The sequence below is a fragment of the Boleophthalmus pectinirostris genome, unplaced genomic scaffold (genome assembly GCF_026225935.1).
Source record: "Boleophthalmus pectinirostris isolate CB_2022bp ecotype Guang Dong unplaced genomic scaffold, ASM2622593v1 HiC_scaffold_1, whole genome shotgun sequence".
In the NCBI taxonomy this organism is placed as follows: Eukaryota; Metazoa; Chordata; class Actinopteri; order Gobiiformes; family Gobiidae; genus Boleophthalmus; species Boleophthalmus pectinirostris.
In genome coordinates, this window is record NW_026570970.1 from 19,104,456 (window position 1) to 19,124,533 (window position 20,078).

Below are 20,078 nucleotides of genomic sequence, written 5' to 3' on the forward strand. Positions count from 1 at the left end.
CAGGGTGCGGTCCACAGCGCTTCTGATTGGTTGTCATCCCGAGTCTCTGCGCCCATTGAGGAGGCAAACTTTAGTTTCGGTGACAAAGCTTCCATCCAGAAACACAATGAAGTTTCAACTTTCACACTAAAAACTGGTTTGCCATCTTACTAGGCTACTCATGGACTTCCTGTTGATAGGCGACATTTGGAGGACCTTTGCCTATTAAGATAAAGGCTATAATATAACTTTTATCACTTTATACTGTTAATTGCGGAGTGGCTAGATTGGCCTAAATCGCCAGTCATTATTTACCAAAATTACTTTTTGTCTCTTTAACTAGATTTTAGACTCAGTTGTCAGATTTTATATTTAAAGGCTTGATAGACACACGCTTGGTATTTGTTTTAATGTTAACTTCCATTTTTCATGTGTAATTAATCCTACAGTCTGTAAATTTCCCTCAGATGATGCGCACAATGAGACAGGTGCTTTGACCGTGCAGCGCTGGCGTCCTCTGGTGGAGAGGACAGGCCCTGCAGCAAGAGGAGGCATTACGTCTCGATGTGGAGTCTGGGCGAGTCTTGATTGCAGATGCCGTCGAGAACGCAAGCAGGATGCTAGAATTGCAGCGAGACATCTTGTAATTTCATCAAGAGGTATGCTTTTATTCTATATTGACCACATTTCAAACGCGTATCGTGACAAATAGACGTTTAAAGTCAGTTTATTAACGCAACTCATTGTAAATAAAGCCTCGATCCATCTCGACACCAGATCTGACTGAACCATTTGTATTGATTCAGGATGTGTTTTAGCATCTGTGTTGCGGGTTTTGGTTACACTGTGCGCCCTGTATCACGCGCACATTCAGTGAAGGTGCAGTAACACCATGACGCACACATTTGTTTTTGTGATCAGGTAAACAGTTTTACTCCGATATGCTATAACTGTCAGACTATTGGTCCGTTCTACTATAAATAGACATAATTTTGACTCCTCGGTATGTCTCCGTATGTTCTTCATTGAGAGATCATTTTGCACGGATTGCTCACGCGGGGCACTAATAGGCCAAGAGATTATTAGGAGTATGTTGCATTTCTCTATGACGTCTAATCCCGGATATGATGCTTAGGAAGTAGTAGGGTCTCATGGTGCCTCTATGAGCCCACTCAGGTCTCACAACAGAACAGGCCTCACTGATGCTCACCTACAGAACATGCCTACTTAAGGGTAAAGGAGCAGTAGGCCTATTAACTCACCCATCATGTGAAATAGATTTGTGCTTGTAAAGGGTTAGTACTATTACAGGGACCAGGGCAGCTCATACTTATGTGTTCTGATAATTTGGGTAGGTCAGTATGTTAATGCCTGTGTAATACGTCTCTCCTAAATCTAGAGGTTGAGGTATCCCAGCTCAGGACACCAAAAGTTTGATAAAGGAACAAAAAGATATTGCCTATATCAGGCTTACAAAGGGACTAAAAAAAGTAATGACAGAGCAGAATATATACCAAACATGCAAATGATATGGATGGGGGTGAACTAGGGACGGACAGTTTCACAGATCCACAGATCCTGCAGTGCAGCTGCATCTGACAGCATCTGCAGGGGGCAGCTGTTTACAGCCAGCAGCTAATAACCGGGTCACCGCCCTCAGAAACCCCCCAAGACCCTGAGAACGAACATAAATGCCCCATTTACATTCATGTCTACATTTGAGGTCAGAAAGGCCCACCCTGAAAAAGAGATGATGCATCTCAGGGGCAATCCAAAATAAATAAATATTAAAACCCCCAGGACCACCTTCCAGTCAACAAAGATTTAAGGTGCAGGGGGTGGTGGGCGTCAAACACAGCACTGAGGATAATGAAGATAGTGGGTTTCCTAGTGCTTCACATGCAGGAGCCTGGACTGATTATAGATATAAGACCTCTCACTCACATAAGTCTAATGAGACATTTACATGGTCGCACTTGTATCAAATCACAGATGGACCTGTATTCAGCTGGGTGCTGTGTGTCACTATGAGCCTGTACTTCCATTCATGCTCGATAAGTGACGTCAAACTGTCACATGTGTAAAAATAGACTGCCATGCATACGCTTCAATGCTTACTACTTTTCCTTTTGTTGTATCTAAGGCTAAACAGGCATATTGCAGAGGCCTGGTTTGTTGGTTGGGTGGTAATTTTATGCTTAAAAGAGGAAACGTTACTTGAGTCTAAATTTAATATACTTCTCTAGGCAACATATTTCATTTCTCGTTTATCATATGTATTATATCCTTACTGTGTTCCATACTTTCTTAATATTAGAACCAAATAAATTATTTCCTATGAGTCTTCTCTAAAATATAACCTACAAAAAGTAAAGTTGCATCAGGAAGTCCGTGGTGCAGAGACCGTTGGATCTTCAGCAGCTGTGTGAAAAGTCACACTTGTGTCTCAGTGAAAATGCCGCTGCTTATATTAGCACAAGAAAATTTAGTGGTAGTTAGATAGACACATTTATACTAGAAATGTTAGTATAATAACATGTGTTATGTCAGCATAATAATGTTAGCAACTAAAAACTCTCAGTGAATTGTATATATTTTCTTTCAGATACAGTAAATCATGACAAACACGTCTTGGCAGCCAATAAACAAAGCGTGTTTCTGAAGAGTCTGCTCTGCTGTTCCCCCTCTCCTCTCTTTGCCTTTCCCTGAGACACGTGCCGTCATGTCGGGCAAAGAGCGCAGCCCGAGGCACCGGCCCTGGTCCGTCTACAGGGCCAACACGTTTGATCTGTCAGCAGAGATGATGGGGCTGGCCCTTGCAGGTAACCTAGTAACCACCGCCATGGAAACCTGTGAAACGCACCAATGATGATGGGACATGAAAAGATCATGTTTGTCTTTTGTTTGTGCCTCAGGAAGTAGTCAGGACCCGGATGAGCCTGTGCTGGAGTTTAGTCTGGGTAATGACAAATCTTTAATGAATAATTTAACGATTGAACCATAATAACCATTACAGAGTTATTCGAGATATGAAATCCTTTACCTCAGCAAATCCTCTAACACCATACAGAAATTACTATATATATGTTTTAAAGTTGACATACATTGTCATTTCCCCAGTGTGTTGTTCTCCCCCAGTTGTAGATTAATGAGAATCCTCCTGATAAATCCTGCCATTTGCAATCTGTTGTGTTTAATGTTGTCTCAGCCTGCAGTGAACTGGTTACTCCAGCGTTGGACCGTAAGCCCACCAGCTTTGTGGCAGTAAGCTGCACCACTCCTCCACAGGCTTTCTGGACCAAACACGCTCAAACCGAGATCATAGAGGTCTGTATCCAAATACTCAAAATATTCAAAATACTTTCAGGCTCTCATCACAATAATTCATCTGCATCATTATTTTACAAGATCTCTTCTTTTTCAGGAATAAAAACAAATTTTGCTCAGATCAAATGAAAATGTTTTTTATTTATTTGTTTCCAGGGTACAAGTAACCCTATATTCCTCAGTAGTATAGCATTCTTCCAGGACTCCATGATCACTCAGCAAACTCAGATCAAACTCTCTGTCTACGACGTGAAGGATCGAACACAGGGAACGGTGAGCTCCCACCTAAAGCTCTGACCTAAACTTTAGTTTAATACTGGAGGATTTGGGGAGTATGTGCACATATTTTTGACAATGGGAAATTCAGTTGCATTATTGTTTATCCATGTCTTTGCAGTAAAGCTAACCTACGCTTGGTATTTATGTTTTTCTGTTGTGTTACAGATGTATATGTTAGGTTCTGCCATGTTTCCAGTGAAGGAGCTGCTCCAGGACAAACACCATAGACTGCACTTGACTCTGAGGTAATCTCACACACATACACACACAGGAACACACGCACACTCACACTCACACACACGCACTGACGCGCATACACATAACAACCGCTGACCACATCCTCCATGACGTTGACCACCATGTCATTTTGCATCAGGTCAGCAGAGAGTGAGCGTGTGGGGAACATCACTGTGATCGCCTGGCAGATGGAAGAAAAGAGGGAGCCGAGGGCTCCTGGGCCCAGGTTACAGAGAGGAGACACTGTTAATGGCAGGGTAAAAACTAAACTGACTTTGCCATTATTGCTTGTAAAGTAGAGATTAATATAGTATTATCACGTATAATAAAAAATAATTATATATTTGAGTATATTGCAGGATATAGAGCTAAAACATTGTAAAGCAAACAAACAAAAAAAATCTATTATAGCCATGTGGACTGACTTTTAGGTCAATCCATTTTGTTCTCAAGAGTTCAAAATGTTCTGCTTCACCAGCTGGTGGGAAGAGGTAGTTTATTATAAAAAAAAAACAAAAAAACACTGTATCAATGTGATTTTGTTCATGAGTACTTAAAAGCCTGAACACGAAAATGTGTTTTAACCCTGTGTGTTGCATTTCAGATGGTCCTACCTGTTGACCAGAGTCTAACTGAATCCATGGGCATTAAGTCCAAGTCATCTTCTATTTGTAAAGATCCACTGCTCAAGGCTGGTAAATAAGTTTAAAACATAAACAAACAAAAATTATAATAATTGATAATGGTTTATGGTGACTATGAGCTGAACTGTGTTCCAGTGTTTGGGGGCATAATGTCACGTACTTACCGGTTTCCCATGACGGACGGAAACCACCTCCGTATCCTGGAGCAGATGGCCGAGAGCGTGCTCTCACTGCACATCCCTCGACAATTCGTCAAACTGCTGTTGGAAGAGGACGCAGTCAGGTGATGAATAGTCCTGATTATCAAATGACTTAGCCAAACTTTATTGATCCACAACAGAAATTATTTGGACATGTTTTATATATCTTTTCTCAGTATTTTTCTGTTCCAGTATCTGAAATACTCAGTATTCTGTAATTTATTTGGTATCTGTATACAATAGTTTGAAAAATCAAATGAGTTCAGTTCTTTGTAATTGCTGTTGCCATATGTGAATGACTCCATTAGGCTTATGATTCACAGTGTGATCCCCATGTTTGTAACCTCGGGTAGAACGCAGTTTGACACATCCTCATTAAACTGCAGTGTAACTGTGTGTGACTGTATCTGACTATCTGACTGTGTGTGACTATATCTGACTATATGTGACTTTATCTGACTGTATGTAAGTGTGTGTGACTGTATCTGACTGTATGTGGATGTGCTACAGGGTGTGTGAGCTGGAGGAGCTCGGTGAACTGTCCCCGTGTTGGGAGAATCTCCGCAGGCAGATCATCACCCAGTACCAGACGATCATCCTCACCTACCAAGAGACCATCAGTGATCTGCATGAATACAAAGGTTAGCAACTACAGATGGGAGGCCACACCAAAAATAAAATCACATATTTACTCAATTCGACTATAGATTATTCTGTTATTATATGTTTGTTATATTGCTGATAGGGCCTTCATTTAAGTCTAGTACTTTAAAAGCTGAGAAGAAGTTGGAGTTTATTCCCACTAACCTGCACATTCAAAGGATGAGAGTCCAGGGAGAGTCGGGATATGGTATGTATGTGCATAAGGCTACCCAATGCTCTTGGTAAAGTGCACAAATAATGTTTTTTATTTATTTATTTTGTTATTCATACAGACCGAACATATGACGTAGTAACTATTGGAGCTCCTGCAGCACATCATCAGGGTTTTAAAGGCTGTGGACTCAGGAAAATGGTGCAGAAGCTTGACGATGCCAGGAAACAGTAAGTAGAGAAGGGTGTACAAATATTAATAAGACACAATATATTTATTATAACAACCTTTGTCCTTTTCATATCCACCCAGTACCTATGCAGAAGACAGGTGAGCATCATTCTGCTAATACTTACACTAGGCACACTGTTTATCATATTTTACTATTGTATGTGTTAAGCTCTTCTAGCTCTGCCTCAAAAGGACTGACCTATCAACAGCAGGATGTAGTGAAGGCCAAAGAACTGATTGGTCAGATTAACACGCTAAAGACACAAGTCTGTTACTACATCGAGCGTCTGTCTCGAGCTGCAAAAGAACGCTCTGCAAATGCAATGGAGAGGACCCTGGCCATCCTCAAAGAGAAGGTGCACACTTTAAAACCCTTGCTAAACATTCATTTGAACTGTGTATTTCATATTGCTAATTGTACTATATTATTACAATTATGACCAAAGTAGCAGAAAAATCCTTAATTCACTTTCATTAACGTTGTAAAATAAACCAAACAGACCCCAACATGTGACCATCTGGATCATGTAGAGCATTTTGTACATTTTGAGAACAAAATGACGAGACTCCTTGCCACAGTTAGAGAGAGAGGGGAACAATGCTTTAATATAATGTAAATGTCAACTGGAACCAGAGTTGATGGAGCCAGAAGCACCTCCATGCTCTCTTCCTATTTGGAACATGGTGGCTAGGGGGTTAGCTACAGTATGTCCATTTATATATACACTCTATGTCAGTGTTTCCTGAACTTTTTTTCTGGGAACCCATATTTTAAAAGTCACAAATCTTCACAACCCAAGTTAGTAGACATTAGCAGCTTTGCACACATTTGTTTACGTTTTACAGAAACAAAACTTAAACCACATGGCTAATTTGCATAAACTAAGTGATAAAAAAAAACAAAAAACAGCTCACTCCTTGTGCGCTGATGCGATCAGCTTCCATTGGACTAAAGGACACGACTCAGTGGAATATATGTGAAAATCAGTTCGAGGTCAGTAAGCACAACCAGAATTAATATATAAAGCGCATTGTCTATTTTTCTGAAAATTAAGGGATTTTAAGTGCATTTATAGTCCGAAAAATACAGTACTCAAGTTTTAAACAAGGAAAAACAGTAATAAGTGTTTCCCACAGAAAACTAGTTAGGCAAGGCGGTGTTCCCGAAAAAGTGAGGAGCGGGGTGAGCAGAGATTGAGGTGTGCGGAGATGTATGTATATGTATATTGCAGGCCTACATACAGATCGTGACAAGGCGACCCAAAAAATCTCTTGCTACCCAACTGAGGGTCACGACCCAGTCTTTTTGAAACAGTGATCTCTGGTGTAGATGTAATTGAAGTAACTTTATCTCGCTAGGTCTTATGTTCTTCTTACATCTATATTGTAAGCAAATGATTTTGACTATTGTACAGATAGAATACTCATGGATTCTACCTGGACGACTGGGGGATTCTTCTCACAGATTTTGACTATCCTCCATCTTGAGGATGTCATCTCACACTCTCAGATGGGACTTTAACTAAATTAATATTCCTGTTTGGATTTTTTTTATGATAAACACTCCAAAAGTTGCATATATGATAGGCAACGTCCTGGATCTGATTTAGCTCTACAGTGATCACTACTCACTAATATCAGGCTGTTCTCTTTCATCTCTCTACATTCAGACCCATCAGCTGGTGACAGTGTGTGACTCCAAACTACTGTCCGCTGCCATTTTGGCCCTAGCATCCGCTCGCCCTGAGTCCACCCATCACAGCACCCCCTCCCCCTCTGCCTCTTCCCTCTCCCCCTCATCCAGGTCCCCCTCTCGCTCCCCATCACGCAACCCTACCTCTCCCTCCCGCATGGCCATCTCACCCTCGCGACAAATAGCTCCTCCAGACAGCAATGAAGGGACCAAAAGTAAAAGGATGTCTATGCAAACAGATGCACATGAAGAAGAATGGGTGAGGACACATGATTTTGTCTTTTCTATTCAAGAGTTTGGAGATTTTTTTCATGAAATTAATTATTTATATGCAGGAAAATATCTGGCTAAATGTTGATAAAAGTCTAGAGTGTGTGGTCCAGAGAGTGGAACGACTCCTACAAAAAGACCAAATTCAAAGTGACAGTAGTTCTGAAGATGTTTTCCTTCTCGCAAATGAGGAACAAAGCACATCAGAAGTCAAAGGTTTGCACTATTTTTGGTATTTACAACTTTCATGATTGTAATACATGACTGAAGTATTGATGTTATTGTTTACTTTACTATATTTACAGATAATAGCCCAGAAATAGAAAAGACATCCCCAGGTAAAGATGCATTAAAGGCTTAAAGGTGCACTTTCCAACAAGGATCCACCACCTACTTAACTCCATAGAAATGTTATTGCTTTGTCTAGAATATTTCAAAGTATAGATAAAACCTACCTATCACAAGAGACAAGCAGGTTACAGCACTACGCTACATTATAATTCAGATCTGTGGAGAGTTGCCTGTATTCACAGAAGGAATTCTTGTATTTTTGAGCAATAGAAACACCCGTAATGAATAAATGCTAGATGGATATGTTTAATGTCATACCATGGAACATTCCAGGCAAAACAATAACATCTTCATGGAGACAAGTAGGTAGTGGAACCACCAGAAAAGTTGCGCAGTGCAACTTTAATAATTAGCACATGTAGGACATTATTCATTTTGCATTACATAATTTAGCACATTTTAGAATCAAATCAAACACTAATATGATTGATTCTTGTTTTTAAGCTGAATGGGGTGAGATCTTGTATCCCCTCCTCACAACACTGTCAGACTGTGTGACCCTCATGAGTGACAAAGCTAAGAAAGCCATGGTATTTCTACTGATGCAGGACAGCGCCCCAACTATTGCTATGAGCCTCTCTGTCCAGTACCGCCGAGATGTGGTCTTCTGCCAAACAGTGAGTTTTCATTATAAATCTTTTGCTTTAGATATATTTCTAACTGATATACGTGTGTCCCATTTGCAGCTCACAGCTCTCATCTGTGGTTTTGCTGTGAAGCTGAGGACAAGCCTCTGTGACTCAGGATTTCTCCGACAGCTCCATACCATCGGCCTGTTGGTGCAATATGAAGGCCTCCTCAGTACTTATGGTAACAGCATGCTATATTGTAGAAAGCAATAACATAATCAAAATACGAGAAACAAAAACAAAAACATGCCTGGAGTTTTGTTTTTTTCATTCACACATGTTTGAGTAATGAATCATGCTCTGTTCCTCCTTGTGAATCCTTGTGTATCATGGAGCTGTAATTTTCAAGTTAACAGCTATCTTTTACCTTTAGCTCAGTATAGTTTGGAAAATCCAGGGCTGAACTAATCCAAATGATGAAGGTGAAGGTGTGTAGAGTTTAAAAACACAGTGGCACACGTCTTGTATTACCACACGACATAAATGTTGAATGTTTTTCATTTGAAAGAAAAACATAGCCTAAATATGTAGGCTGTGTGTTAAACGTGTGAATGAAACAAAAAACATGGGGGAGACAACATTATAAAATTGATCAGAAAATGGCGTAATACAGACCCACTTAAAGGTGCAGTATGCAACTTTTTGGGAGGAAAGTACGCTACCTGCTTGCCCCCATGCCTGGAACGTCTATCTCCATTGTCTTATCTTATATCTTATTGTCTTATCTCCATTGACATATGTTGATTGTCTGTGGAAAGGAGACCCCGTTCACTGTAAGAATGCATGTTTATCAAGGAAACCGCAATAAAATCTCCTAAAAATAAATACATGCAGACAGATAGTTTGAATGCCCTCCAACATTCCAGCTGTAGGAATATCACGGACACAAGAAGGCCCCCCCGTTGGAAAAGTTACATAGTGCACAAAACTGTAGAGAAAAAACTTTGAATGTATATTGCATATTATCATTTTCATTTGTAATATATATTATAAAAGTGATATTGTTTTTTACAGGGGAGGAGCTTGCTATGCTGGAGGATATGAGTGTTGGTGTTATGGACTTGAGAAATGTCACCTTTAAAGTTACTCAAGCGACTTCAGGTTTTGGGCCAGACATGCTGCCAGTGATCACAGGGAACAGAAACGGCTTCAATGTCCGAGTAGCTTTACCGGCGGCCATGTTTGAGTCATTGCCACGAGAGATCCAGAACGGGATGTTGTTGCGCGTTCAGCCAGTCCTGTTTAATGTGGGCATCAATGAACAGCAGACACTGGCAGAGAAGTAAGTCACACTCTCTTGTATAAACAAACTTGAACAGGCACTCACCACAAGAGCTGTGTTTTCTTTTTCTCTTACTAATACCATGCAGTACAAAGCCAAAATTGCATGAAGTACTGTCAAGTATTCCTTAAATTTTAGAAAAGTCACTGTTTACTTAATTAGCCAGGCTGGCGCCACCTAGTGCCTCAGCTCAATTTAATTTCTCTCCAGCGACTAGGTCAGGAATCAGAATACACTAGACAGTTTGCAAGAACCCCGGAAGTGCGAGTTCAGGCTCCAGCCAATGAGTGAAGGACCATACAGTCTGTGTTGGCAACGATTCCCGAGATCGAGGATTTAAAGCCAGAACAAAGTGAATGTTTGATGAATTTTATCAAGGGGAAAGACATTATTGCCCTTCTTCCTATGGGACTTGGGAAAAGCTTAATATACCAGTTAGCCTCGTTAGCGGTGCATTACATACATCACGACCAAATAGCAGCGATTGGTTAAATGAAAAAAAGTACCCACCTACCGTCAAGCGAACGAATTCTAATGCTGTAAAATTAGACAGTTTGCACAAAGTGAAACTGGCTGATGAATCAGGCTAATATTTAATAGCAACAAGTATCTATATATATATATTTTTTTTTAAGTATTAAATTATATTATTAAAATGATCATTCTGAATATGTATTTTTATATTTAGTTACTTCCCAGCATTGAATATAAATGTCTAAATTTTCTAGGTTTGGAGACACAACGTTACAAGAAGTGATCAATACGGAAAGCATGACACGTCTTAGCTCTTATTATGACCAGTTCAAAGAAGTACTACCAGAGGACTGTGAGTATCAATACAAACACAGATCATTTTTTACATTTGTTTCTTACATTTTTTTTTTTTTTTTACATGTTGCTCTCCTCAGGCCTCCCCCGCTCCCGCAGCACCACCAGCCTGCTTGAGCTGCTCAAACAGCTGAGCCAAAATATCAAAGCCAAGAAAAACAAAAATGTGGAGATTTTGTGGCAGGCGGCCGAGGTAAACCAGATGGACAGGCTTTATGAGGTACACTATATTTCCAGGCAGAGATACTAAAAATAATATCATCACAGGTATGCCGTAGGTTGAATGGGGTACGCTTTACCAGTTGTAAGAGTGCCAAGGACCGTACTGCAATGTCCGTTACTTTGGAGCAGTGCCAGATCTTAGAGCAGGAGCATGGACTGGCCCCACAGGTTTTCTACCAGGCTTTGGACTGTATGCGCAGGTCAGTGGATAAATTAAGACACAATAGTGATTTTTAATCGTATTCTCAATTGAGTAATCACATTTTCTTTTTTATAGTGAGGGATGCAGACGAGAAAATACCATGAAGAATGTTGGATGTCGCAAATACGCTTTTAATTCCTTACAGCTCAAAGCCTTCCCTAAACAATACCGCCCTCCAGAGGGAACATATGGGAAAGTGGAAACCTAAGTGGACTTTATTTTGAAGAAATGAAAAGACTACAGAGAAGGACTATGATGAAATGACACAAAGAAAAACACCTACAAACATAGCAGTCACAACTAGTTCAAGTGCCAGAGTATGTTGTTTTAGCCATTATCCCTAAACAGTCAGAAAAATCATTACCTGCTCAGAACTAGTTCACAGCTTACTGTCATTGTCTGTGTCTGTGGGTATGCAGGTTATTACTGTTCTGACAACTATACTTTTAATAGTAGACCTGTTGCACAGTTATACAGCTATGTGTATTATCAGATCAGGCGATAAGAAAGAGACTCTGCTCCAACAAAGATGGCAAAGCCTTTTTAGTGATTTTGATATTCTCAGATTCCCTACAGGTGTCCATGTTATCGTGGTAAAAGACCAAGACCAGCAATGTCATTTTCTTATTGCACAAATGGAAACATCACTAATCAACCTGTTTAAATACTTTAATCACATGTAGTTTCTGCAGAGCAGTGTAAATACAATACATGGTAAATTATTTGTTTGCTAAAGACACACTGGACACCAAATCACTACATGAAACCTTGTTTGTCCAATATAGCCATTTTAAAAGTACATTATGTTTTTGTGGCGGACCCCATGGAGGTGTTATTGCTCAGCTTGTAATGTTCCACAGAATGGCATTAAATGTTTGTATCTTTTGTTCAGTTATAGGTATTTATATTGTTAAAACACACCTTGAAAAAAACAGGCATTCTTACTGTGAGTGAGCTGATGTAACTTGGTCTTGTGGCACCATTATTTTAGTTGGTCTCCACAGATCCGTTCAAGGCTGTATTGTGGAATATTCCAGGCAAAGCAGTAACATCTTCATGGAAATAAGCAAGCGGTGGTCTCTCCACCAGAAAAGTTATATTTAAGTCAGACATGTATCCCTCTCTGGACCTAATCTTCCCTGTTGTGCTGATGAATACAGAGCTATTGGGTTGTTGTAGCACATTTTGTTGTCTCTGCTCATTGTATCGTTTGTATTATCCATATAGTTGTTAGCATTCATTTCTGACTGTTCTAACAAGCACAATGTACAAATCACAGAATAAGCCAACTCAATTAGGCTTATCATAATGCAGTAATCCAGGAGTGGTTCTTCTTAACTAATAATAGGTTTTATTCCTTTGATGCTCTCATAAGAAGTAAGCAGCCTGTCACTTTAAGGTGCCGGAAGTGACGTAATGTCTTTACCTGACCTTTTTTTCCCGGGGCTCGTGCATGGCGAGGCTTCTTGCTTGTTATTTGCGGAGTGTAGCGGCAACAAGTGACTCATTTAAGCGGTCTGTTGGCAGGTAAGGACACTATAGTAATTAACCAAAATGAATACAATATATAGCCTATGTATCGTCTATACTTGGCAAACTGATCTCCTAAAGCCTACTGCAAGAAGCTTATTTTCTCGTAAATATTACAAAGAACGCAGAGGATCAGTTTGTTTAGTATAAATATGATAATGTCTGTTCTTACAAAAACACACTGTTCTTGTAGAGAAAAAGCTGAACAAACTGTATTTTTATTACTGTTCAAAGATCATCTGTGGTTGAGCATTTCTGGTTCAACTTTGCAAGAAGAAAATTTTTAACTCACTATAGTACATATTCACAGAAAGGTAAGAGAATGCATGCAAGTATTTTATTTTACAAGATTTATAGATTTTCAGGGTTCTTTTGTGTGTTTTTTCTGTGTTCTCTTTTTAGATTCTCCCAACATGAGTAAGAAGCTGCTGTTAGATGTTGACTGTGGAGTGGACGATGCTCAGGCCATTATGCTGGCCCTGGCGGCTCCTAATGTGGAAGTACTGGGCATCACATGTGTGCACGGGAACACTTTAGTTGAGAATGTTTGTAAGAACACCCTGCGTGTTCTACAAGTCTGCCAAAAACTCGAGGTAAACTACATTCTTTATACTTACTTGGTGTTGTCAGATTCTCCCTGTTGTCATATGACTAGCAGCAAAATTCCACTGAAATGAATTAGACAAGGGTCATGCCACACAACTCATGATTTCTCCAAGTCTACATTCACCCACCTAAAATGGCACTTACACATAGAAATCGACCAGTGTTTTATTTATTTTATTTTTTCCATGGCCAATGCTGTGACTGATTCAGAATCCAGAGAAACCGATGGCTGATATGTATGGCAGATTTTGATAATTTTCCTCAAATTACGTTATTTAAATTGACTGCAAACTCACCCACAGCACTTTGTTCAAAATATAGAAGAACTGCCAAGTCAAAGTTTTCACGTTATCTCTTTGCACTAATGTGTTCAAATAAAGTTTCATGCATATCTTTATGTAACAGCAACTAAATATGGCCTGTGCTGAAAATGTCCTATATTATGCAAAATGACACTTTTGAGCTTTATAATCCATGTTATGCCATTACCTTACCATAAATATTCCTGTAATTGTGTTTTGTTTCATTCATGTCTGAGTATCCCCTTCATTATTAGTCTGTGCACATCTCCAAAGCTCAAAATGTTTTGTTCCACTTTGTGATGTCATGAAGTTTTACTTTTCAAGTACCAGCTACCGTTTCCGTTTACTTCAGTAGAGATTGGCAATTGGTGTTGGTGTTTGCAGTTTAAAAACACAGTGGAGCACTTGTATTACCACATGACATCACAAGGTGGAACAGGAGTATTTTCTGGTTGAGAATAGAACTCTAAACCTGAATATTCAGAATTTGTGTTTTTAACATGTGTGAATGAAACAAAACACAATGTTTGTGATGATGATTATAATTATGAGAAAACAGGCCAATGCGCTAAAAAGTGCAAATACGACTAGTTGACAGAGAGGTTTTGATGAACTTTGTTTGCTCTGAATAATCTATTTAATTTACTATTGGATCACTGATTCTTATGATAGATCCCAGTGTTCAAAGGTGCGTCCAAGCCAATTCTCGGACATGTAATTAAAGGAGCAAATTTTCACGGACTGGACGGCCTTGGAGATGCCCCAGACCCCAACGCGCCCAGTGCAGACCTGATTCAGAAGGAAGGCGCTGTGTCTGCAATGATCAGAATTATAAATGAACATCCAGGACAGGTAAGATGTATAAACATGTGTTTCCCAATAAATATAGAGCTAAACACTTTCTATTCTAGGTGTCTCTTGTTGCCACAGCTCCTCTCACAAACTTGGCTCTTGCAGTCAGGATGGACCCTTCCTTACCAAGCAAACTAAGAGGTCTATACATCATGGGAGGAAATACTGAGTGTAAGTATTATTAAAGGGCTCATATTACACTATTTTCTGATCTGTTGTTGTTGTTTCCTCATCACAAACATACCTGGACTTGTATTATGTTTCATTCACACAGACCTTGCATATTTAGAATGTGTTCTTCTCTCAAACTCTGTTCCACCTTGTAACTACAGTTTTGAGGAGTTAACAACATTATAAAATGGCTTAAAGCTTAGAAGAATCAATTCTGTGTAAAATGGGACCTTTAAGTTGTTATAATATTATACTGCTGAGTAATGTTCATGTCGTCTAGCACGAGGGAACACTACTGTATGTGGTGAATTTAATTTTGCTGCGGATCCTGAAGCTGCTTATATTGTTCTGAATGACTATCAGTGCCCTATCTACCTTGCATGTTGGGAGTTCACCTGCTACAACAAGTTGTCTTGGGTAAATATTATTTTATTGTTTATTTTAAATATTTAAAAATATTTATACATCAACTTCTACACTAATGAGGTATAAGACTACTTTACACTTTGGAGAAAAAAAACAAGTTTTATTTGTTTAAAGTCTCAAGTAGAAGCACTTTTTGTATGCTTGTGTCTGTAATGGTGAAGAGATGGTTCAATAGATCTGAATTCCCAGCTGAAGATCATCAAATTCACTGGTCAATGCATTTTAAATATGAATGATGCACAGAGGTCTGAGAATCAGCTGATCACTTCCTTTAGAGAGTTATTAATTTTGTCTTGGGCTTATTACTTCCTGTAATTTATTTTTGCAATGAGTGCTACTCAATATGACTAAACTGAAACGATTTATATTTGGCAGGAGTTTTGTGACCAGTGGTTGGCTCAGGACTCTGACAAAGCCAGATTCATGAACCGCATCTTCAAACACAGCCTGGACATATCCAAGTCTGAACGCTTTGAGAAAGAGTTTATTGATGGCACAGGGCTCATCTCTTGTGACTCATATGCCATGGCAGCTGCTGTTGACGATGCTTTTATTTTGGAAACAGACCAGTTTCCTGTCAGTGTGGAGCTCACTGGGACTCACACCAGAGGCATGATGGTTGTGGACACTGTGGGGCTCCTGAACAAGACCCAAAAAGCATTTATTATGAAGAAAGTTAATTTAGAAATGTTTGAGCAGATGATGATGGCAGCTCTCAAGTAAGCTTTTAGTGTAATTTAGGAACACTTAAAAGTTACTCAGAATGTAAAATGTTAAACTTTTTAATCACATAATAACATAATAATACATTTTTGTATGAGAATCACAAACTTATCACTAGGTGCTAAGGAAAAACAGTCCATTTGCCGATTTTCCAAGCCTTAATATCCTTTTCTTCCTCTAAATCTTGATCTAGTGTCCAGCTGTCAATGGAAGATACACAAAGAATTTGTTAATATGGTGCATGTATGATAAGGTGGCTAAACCAAAACTTTATTTGATTATATTGCCATCTTTCTGGTAATAGGATATGTGTAGGATAGGCTAATGCTCACCAGTGATCTTTTGCACTCAAAAAATGAAGTCTGGAGTGCTTTGCAATGGCCCTCCTTCAAACACTCACTTGGTGATTTCCCTTCCTTCAAAATAAAAGAAATTATAACATACATATCAGATCATTTGCTATAAAAAAGCACACATAAGGTTTACAAGTTTTGAAGTTAAAGGGACCATAGTACACGATTTTCCGATCGATGTTATGTTTCCTTATCACAACATACCTGGAGTTGTGTTTTGTTTTATTCACATTTAACACACAAACCATCCATATTTATTAGGCTGTTATTCTCTCACACTAAATAGTTCACCTTGTGATGTTATGTGGTAATACAGGAAGTGCTCCACTGTGTTTTTAGACTCCAGACACTTTCACCACAATCATTTGGATAATTTTAGCCCTGGCATTGTCAATCTCTACTGAACTAAAGGTAAAAGGTAGCTGTTAACTTGAAAACTACCTCTACAAACATCACAACGTATAACAGCATTACAGACTAATAAACCAGGATTACTCAAACGTGTGAATGAAGCAAAACTCCAAGTATGTTTTTGATGAGGTAACAGAACAGCATGGCTTAAAGCTCCCATGAATCGAAGTTATGTAATATAGGACCTTTAAGATTAGACAACGTTTATTGATTTTTTAAAAGCCAGAGACTCTATCAAATTTTATTTCCTATTTAGGACAGTACTATTATTGTCCGTGAACTTACCTTTACAACACAGTCGTGCTGAAGGAGACAAGCCTTGAAGTCCTCTCTGATCCCAGCACAGGCGCGACCATCTTCCTCTTTATCCTCGTAGTATTTCGGCATGTTTATCTCCAATCTTTCACGTTTGAGAAAATTGTTACCCACATACCGTGGATTAAAAGCTATGACAAAATTCTTGCGATATCGGTACTCTCATGTACGCTCACTGACATGTTTAAAACTGCCTGATGGGAAACCGGAAGTGTAAAGCGGTGCATGATGGGACTTGTAGTTTTCAGGGACATGGGAGTTTGTAGGTTCTGCGCAGTGTCCTTGCTGTTACAGAATTGCACTTTTCTGGGCTGTTGTCTTTCAAGTCTGCTTATCCACAGTTTTCCCCACGTCTTTCTGATCAGTATACATGCACAATGAAAATGATATGACAATGCATAAAGTCAAAAATGACTGAAAATGATGACTTGTAGCAAACCATTTGTTTATTTAAAAATGACAATGAAGATGGCAAAGCTTCAGAGGAAGGCAGACACATGTACATGAAGGCACATGAACCAATGGCTGTGTTGAGCAAAGGAAGAATTTGTGTCTTTAAATGTAATGTACAGTGCTGACGTAGGTTTTTAAATTATGTCATGCACGTAACTAGTTCAAGTGGACAAAGTCAATTCCCAAAATAACCTGCTTGATGTACCAACTTCACAAGAATTCACGGAAAACTGTTGCACAACCACAAATGGACAAAACTATTCAGGAAAAAGGCACTTCACATCTCCCTAGAAACACTGATCGCTACAATGAGAATGCACTTACAATGACTTCAAGTTAAAACACAAATATCTCTTTTACAAGTAAAGTCAGGCAAGAAATGAAAGTTGACTAAATATTTACAAAGTTTTACAGTGTCTACGGAAGTAAAATGACTAATGGGGTTCAGTTAAATATTACTAAGAAGAATACAAAGTAGGGCTGCCATCAGTAGTCATTAAGTTGTATAATTTAAAATGTTAAATAAATTATTGGGTCAATACATGTGGAACAGTAGGTTATATGGCAATGTAGTGCAAACAATGTGGTTACCGTTGAGATGTAAACACAAACTACAGTGAATAGGGCTTGTCTGGTCAATAAATTTAACATATAATAGCCAGCAAGGTGATTAGAAAGAGACACTCAGATGGTGGATCATGAAAGTGAATATAAGGCACATTCACTACAGTTTAGACCAAACCCTACAAATCAAGTCTAGCACTTAAAGTTTGCAATGTATACCCGAAATCTTTACAGAATAGTAGCCTATGGCTGGGCCTACATATGCATTACAAAATTACAATGAGCAGCTATATTAACAAAGTCAAAATAAAACGATAAACAATACAGTTTGCAAATAATTATGTCATTAAACTACCATAAACATCTATTATAATAAAAATATATTTGACATCTTGTACAAATTAAAAGATTTATTTCAAATAAATTAATTCACCTTCATAGATCGTCATAGCTGTAATATGTATATCAATATAACAATATGTTCTTTAAAGACTGTGTTGCAAAGGCGATGGATGACAAATTCTGAAATAGTGAGATGGATTCAGTCAAATTGCACTGAGTTCATAAAATAAACTGAATAAAATGAAGAACACAGGTCAGTGTTCACAGTACTGACTTCTGTAACGTAAAACGTTAGTATGTTCTCTGTGCCAAATGTTAAAAACTGTAAAATAAAAAATGATAAGTATGTGTGTATGTATAATTCGGGCTGGTGTTTATCAAATACTTCAAAGATGAGAGCAGAACAACTGGCCATCACTGACGACATTCTTGATCCGAAACCTCGATAACACAATTGTTCTGACAGTGCAATACCCCAATCTGCCCACAGGTGGCAGCATCAAGTAAAATAAGGATTTGGCAGCATCTGAACCAGCACTCAGCTGACTGGTTTTCCCAAGATGTGAAGATTGTCCTCATTCTTCATATTTGTATTACATCCAAAGCAGCTGAGAAAGACAGTCACTGAGAGCCACAGCTGTTGTCTTCATTTTGCTGCAGTAGTATTCACATTCTCACACACTGCAACAGTCATGAAGGAAGTAGATGGGATTAAAGAAAACAAAGTGATGCTGAGCAGAATGAAAAGTGACAGGCAGAGGAGCAGAGCCAGAGAGGAGCACTTCCATTATGAGAGGCTGTATTGGCTCTGGTGAGTTCATTGTAGGTGTCTCTACAAAAGCAGTCTAGAGTTTGGTCCTCTGAGAGCCATGAGTCAACTGTCTCATGGCCAGTATCAGTCAGACTGCTATCCTCTTAATATGGATCTGCATGGAAAAGGGTGGAAACAAATACAAGTTCATAATTGACTAAGACCAAAGTACACCATAAATGCAAAATGTTTTCTCTTACTTCACTCAGAATTGCCCACACAGCTGAGTCTTTGTGAACAGAGAGTCGAAGTGCCAAAACAGGATTAAGAGATGGATCTACTGCTCCTTCTGCAACGCCTTTCTCAAACTGACCTGTAGCACAATAACACAAACTAGTCACTACAGACATCCTCCCTCCCTGCTAATAAAACACATTGCTTGTCACAGTGTAGGGAGTAAGTACATGTAAGTAAGAAAAACTATTGTTCCAGTCATATTACAAATGGTGTTGGGGCTATAAGTAACACACCATCATATTACTCACTCTAGAAATCTAAATACTAAGCACTTACATGATTACAAAAACTCTTTCATGATTTTAATGGTCCAACTTACCAATCCTGTAAAAGCGATCTTCAGTACGTTTATACTTTTCTTTAGCCTGTAGTCCAGCGTCCTATCAAACAGTATAATCCATTAAGATTAATTTTTCAAAGGTGTAATTAAGAGCTCACTGCAGTAATGTATGGCTAGAGGCACCACATTGTTGCGTCATGCTTACATTCCATTCCTGCCAATCAATCAATACCACAAAGCACTCAATGTAATACAATCAGAGGCGTTTGCTCATCACACCACAAATGGACGACAGGCTGTGAAGTGTGTTTTCATACCGAGACAGGCAGTATTTCCACCGTTGTGTTTTCAATCTTGTCTCCAGGGTGCTCCTGATTTCCACTACGAAACAGGAACCTGCCAATAACCGTAATGTTAATTTGCAAACCCATGACAGTCAGTGTTGCAAACAACTCAATGCAGATTTTCCTCCAACATTCTACTCTAAACATTAAAGCCAGTTCTTCTGTTTTTT

The 20,078-nt window shown here is 39.0% G+C and overlaps 4 protein-coding genes across 4 annotated transcripts; 2 read left to right on the forward strand and 2 right to left on the reverse strand.

Annotated features, from left to right (window-relative positions):
• The first annotated feature begins 545 nt into the window (after nucleotides 1-545).
• inpp4aa (inositol polyphosphate-4-phosphatase type I Aa) lies at nucleotides 546-12,369 on the forward strand. Its single transcript, XM_055149277.1, has 24 exons — nucleotides 546-638; nucleotides 2,585-2,801; nucleotides 2,895-2,939; nucleotides 3,188-3,306; nucleotides 3,463-3,579; nucleotides 3,751-3,830; nucleotides 3,962-4,079; nucleotides 4,427-4,517; nucleotides 4,602-4,749; nucleotides 5,177-5,307; nucleotides 5,412-5,516; nucleotides 5,602-5,710; nucleotides 5,793-5,810; nucleotides 5,881-6,067; nucleotides 7,382-7,663; nucleotides 7,740-7,890; nucleotides 7,980-8,012; nucleotides 8,470-8,642; nucleotides 8,712-8,835; nucleotides 9,669-9,936; nucleotides 10,665-10,762; nucleotides 10,845-10,957; nucleotides 11,032-11,186; nucleotides 11,264-12,369. The coding sequence occupies exons 2-24, from the start codon at nucleotides 2,702-2,704 to the stop codon at nucleotides 11,394-11,396; spliced, it is 2,898 nt and encodes a 965-aa protein (XP_055005252.1). The 5' UTR covers nucleotides 546-638; nucleotides 2,585-2,701; the 3' UTR covers nucleotides 11,397-12,369.
• A 216-nt stretch (nucleotides 12,370-12,585) lies between these two features.
• Nucleotides 12,586-16,241, forward strand: si:dkey-4e7.3 (uncharacterized protein LOC402865 homolog). The gene is made up of 7 exons (XM_020939174.2): nucleotides 12,586-12,715; nucleotides 12,953-13,032; nucleotides 13,121-13,311; nucleotides 14,299-14,478; nucleotides 14,538-14,649; nucleotides 14,930-15,066; nucleotides 15,451-16,241. Exons 1-7 carry the CDS (start codon nucleotides 12,642-12,644, stop codon nucleotides 15,796-15,798), a joined length of 1,122 nt encoding a protein of 373 aa, XP_020794833.2. The 5' UTR covers nucleotides 12,586-12,641; the 3' UTR covers nucleotides 15,799-16,241.
• LOC110173186 (cytochrome c oxidase assembly factor 5) lies at nucleotides 15,842-17,105 on the reverse strand. Its single transcript, XM_020939175.2, has 3 exons — nucleotides 16,848-17,105; nucleotides 16,131-16,214; nucleotides 15,842-15,998 (listed from the first exon to the last, which is right to left on the reverse strand). Exons 1-3 carry the CDS (start codon nucleotides 16,947-16,949, stop codon nucleotides 15,957-15,959), a joined length of 228 nt encoding a protein of 75 aa, XP_020794834.1. The 5' UTR covers nucleotides 16,950-17,105; the 3' UTR covers nucleotides 15,842-15,956.
• Nucleotides 17,106-17,301: 196 nt separating this feature from the next.
• On the reverse strand, nucleotides 17,302-20,010 carry LOC129408143 (alpha-1,3-mannosyl-glycoprotein 4-beta-N-acetylglucosaminyltransferase A-like). Its single transcript, XM_055151067.1, has 4 exons — nucleotides 19,882-20,010; nucleotides 19,604-19,664; nucleotides 19,248-19,360; nucleotides 17,302-19,162 (listed from the first exon to the last, which is right to left on the reverse strand). The coding sequence occupies exons 1-4, from the start codon at nucleotides 19,993-19,995 to the stop codon at nucleotides 19,136-19,138; spliced, it is 315 nt and encodes a 104-aa protein (XP_055007042.1). The 5' UTR covers nucleotides 19,996-20,010; the 3' UTR covers nucleotides 17,302-19,135.
• Nucleotides 20,011-20,078: the final 68 nt, after the last annotated feature.

Coding starts and splice junctions, on each gene's coding strand:
- inpp4aa (XM_055149277.1), top strand. CDS start 2,702: ATGTCGGGCAAAGAGCGCAGCCCGAGGCACCGGCCCTGGTCCGTCTAC. Junction 3,307..3,462: donor CTCAAACCGAGATCATAGAG/GTCTGTATCCAA, acceptor ATTTGTTTCCAG/GGTACAAGTAACCCTATATT. Junction 5,308..5,411: donor TGATCTGCATGAATACAAAG/GTTAGCAACTAC, acceptor TATTGCTGATAG/GGCCTTCATTTAAGTCTAGT.
- si:dkey-4e7.3 (XM_020939174.2), top strand. CDS start 12,642: ATGGCGAGGCTTCTTGCTTGTTATTTGCGGAGTGTAGCGGCAACAAGT. Junction 12,716..12,952: donor TTTAAGCGGTCTGTTGGCAG/GTAAGGACACTA, acceptor TACTGTTCAAAG/ATCATCTGTGGTTGAGCATT. Junction 14,650..14,929: donor CATGGGAGGAAATACTGAGT/GTAAGTATTATT, acceptor CATGTCGTCTAG/CACGAGGGAACACTACTGTA.
- LOC110173186 (XM_020939175.2), bottom strand. CDS start 16,949: ATGCCGAAATACTACGAGGATAAAGAGGAAGATGGTCGCGCCTGTGCT. Junction 16,215..16,847: donor AGCACGACTGTGTTGTAAAG/GTAAGTTCACGG, acceptor TTTATTTTGAAG/GAAGGGAAATCACCAAGTGA. Junction 15,999..16,130: donor TTGAGTGCAAAAGATCACTG/GTGAGCATTAGC, acceptor TTCCATTGACAG/CTGGACACTAGATCAAGATT.
- LOC129408143 (XM_055151067.1), bottom strand. CDS start 19,995: ATGGGTTTGCAAATTAACATTACGGTTATTGGCAGGTTCCTGTTTCGT. Junction 19,361..19,603: donor AGATCGCTTTTACAGGATTG/GTAAGTTGGACC, acceptor ATTGTGCTACAG/GTCAGTTTGAGAAAGGCGTT. Junction 19,163..19,247: donor TGTGGGCAATTCTGAGTGAA/GTAAGAGAAAAC, acceptor TTTTCCATGCAG/ATCCATATTAAGAGGATAGC.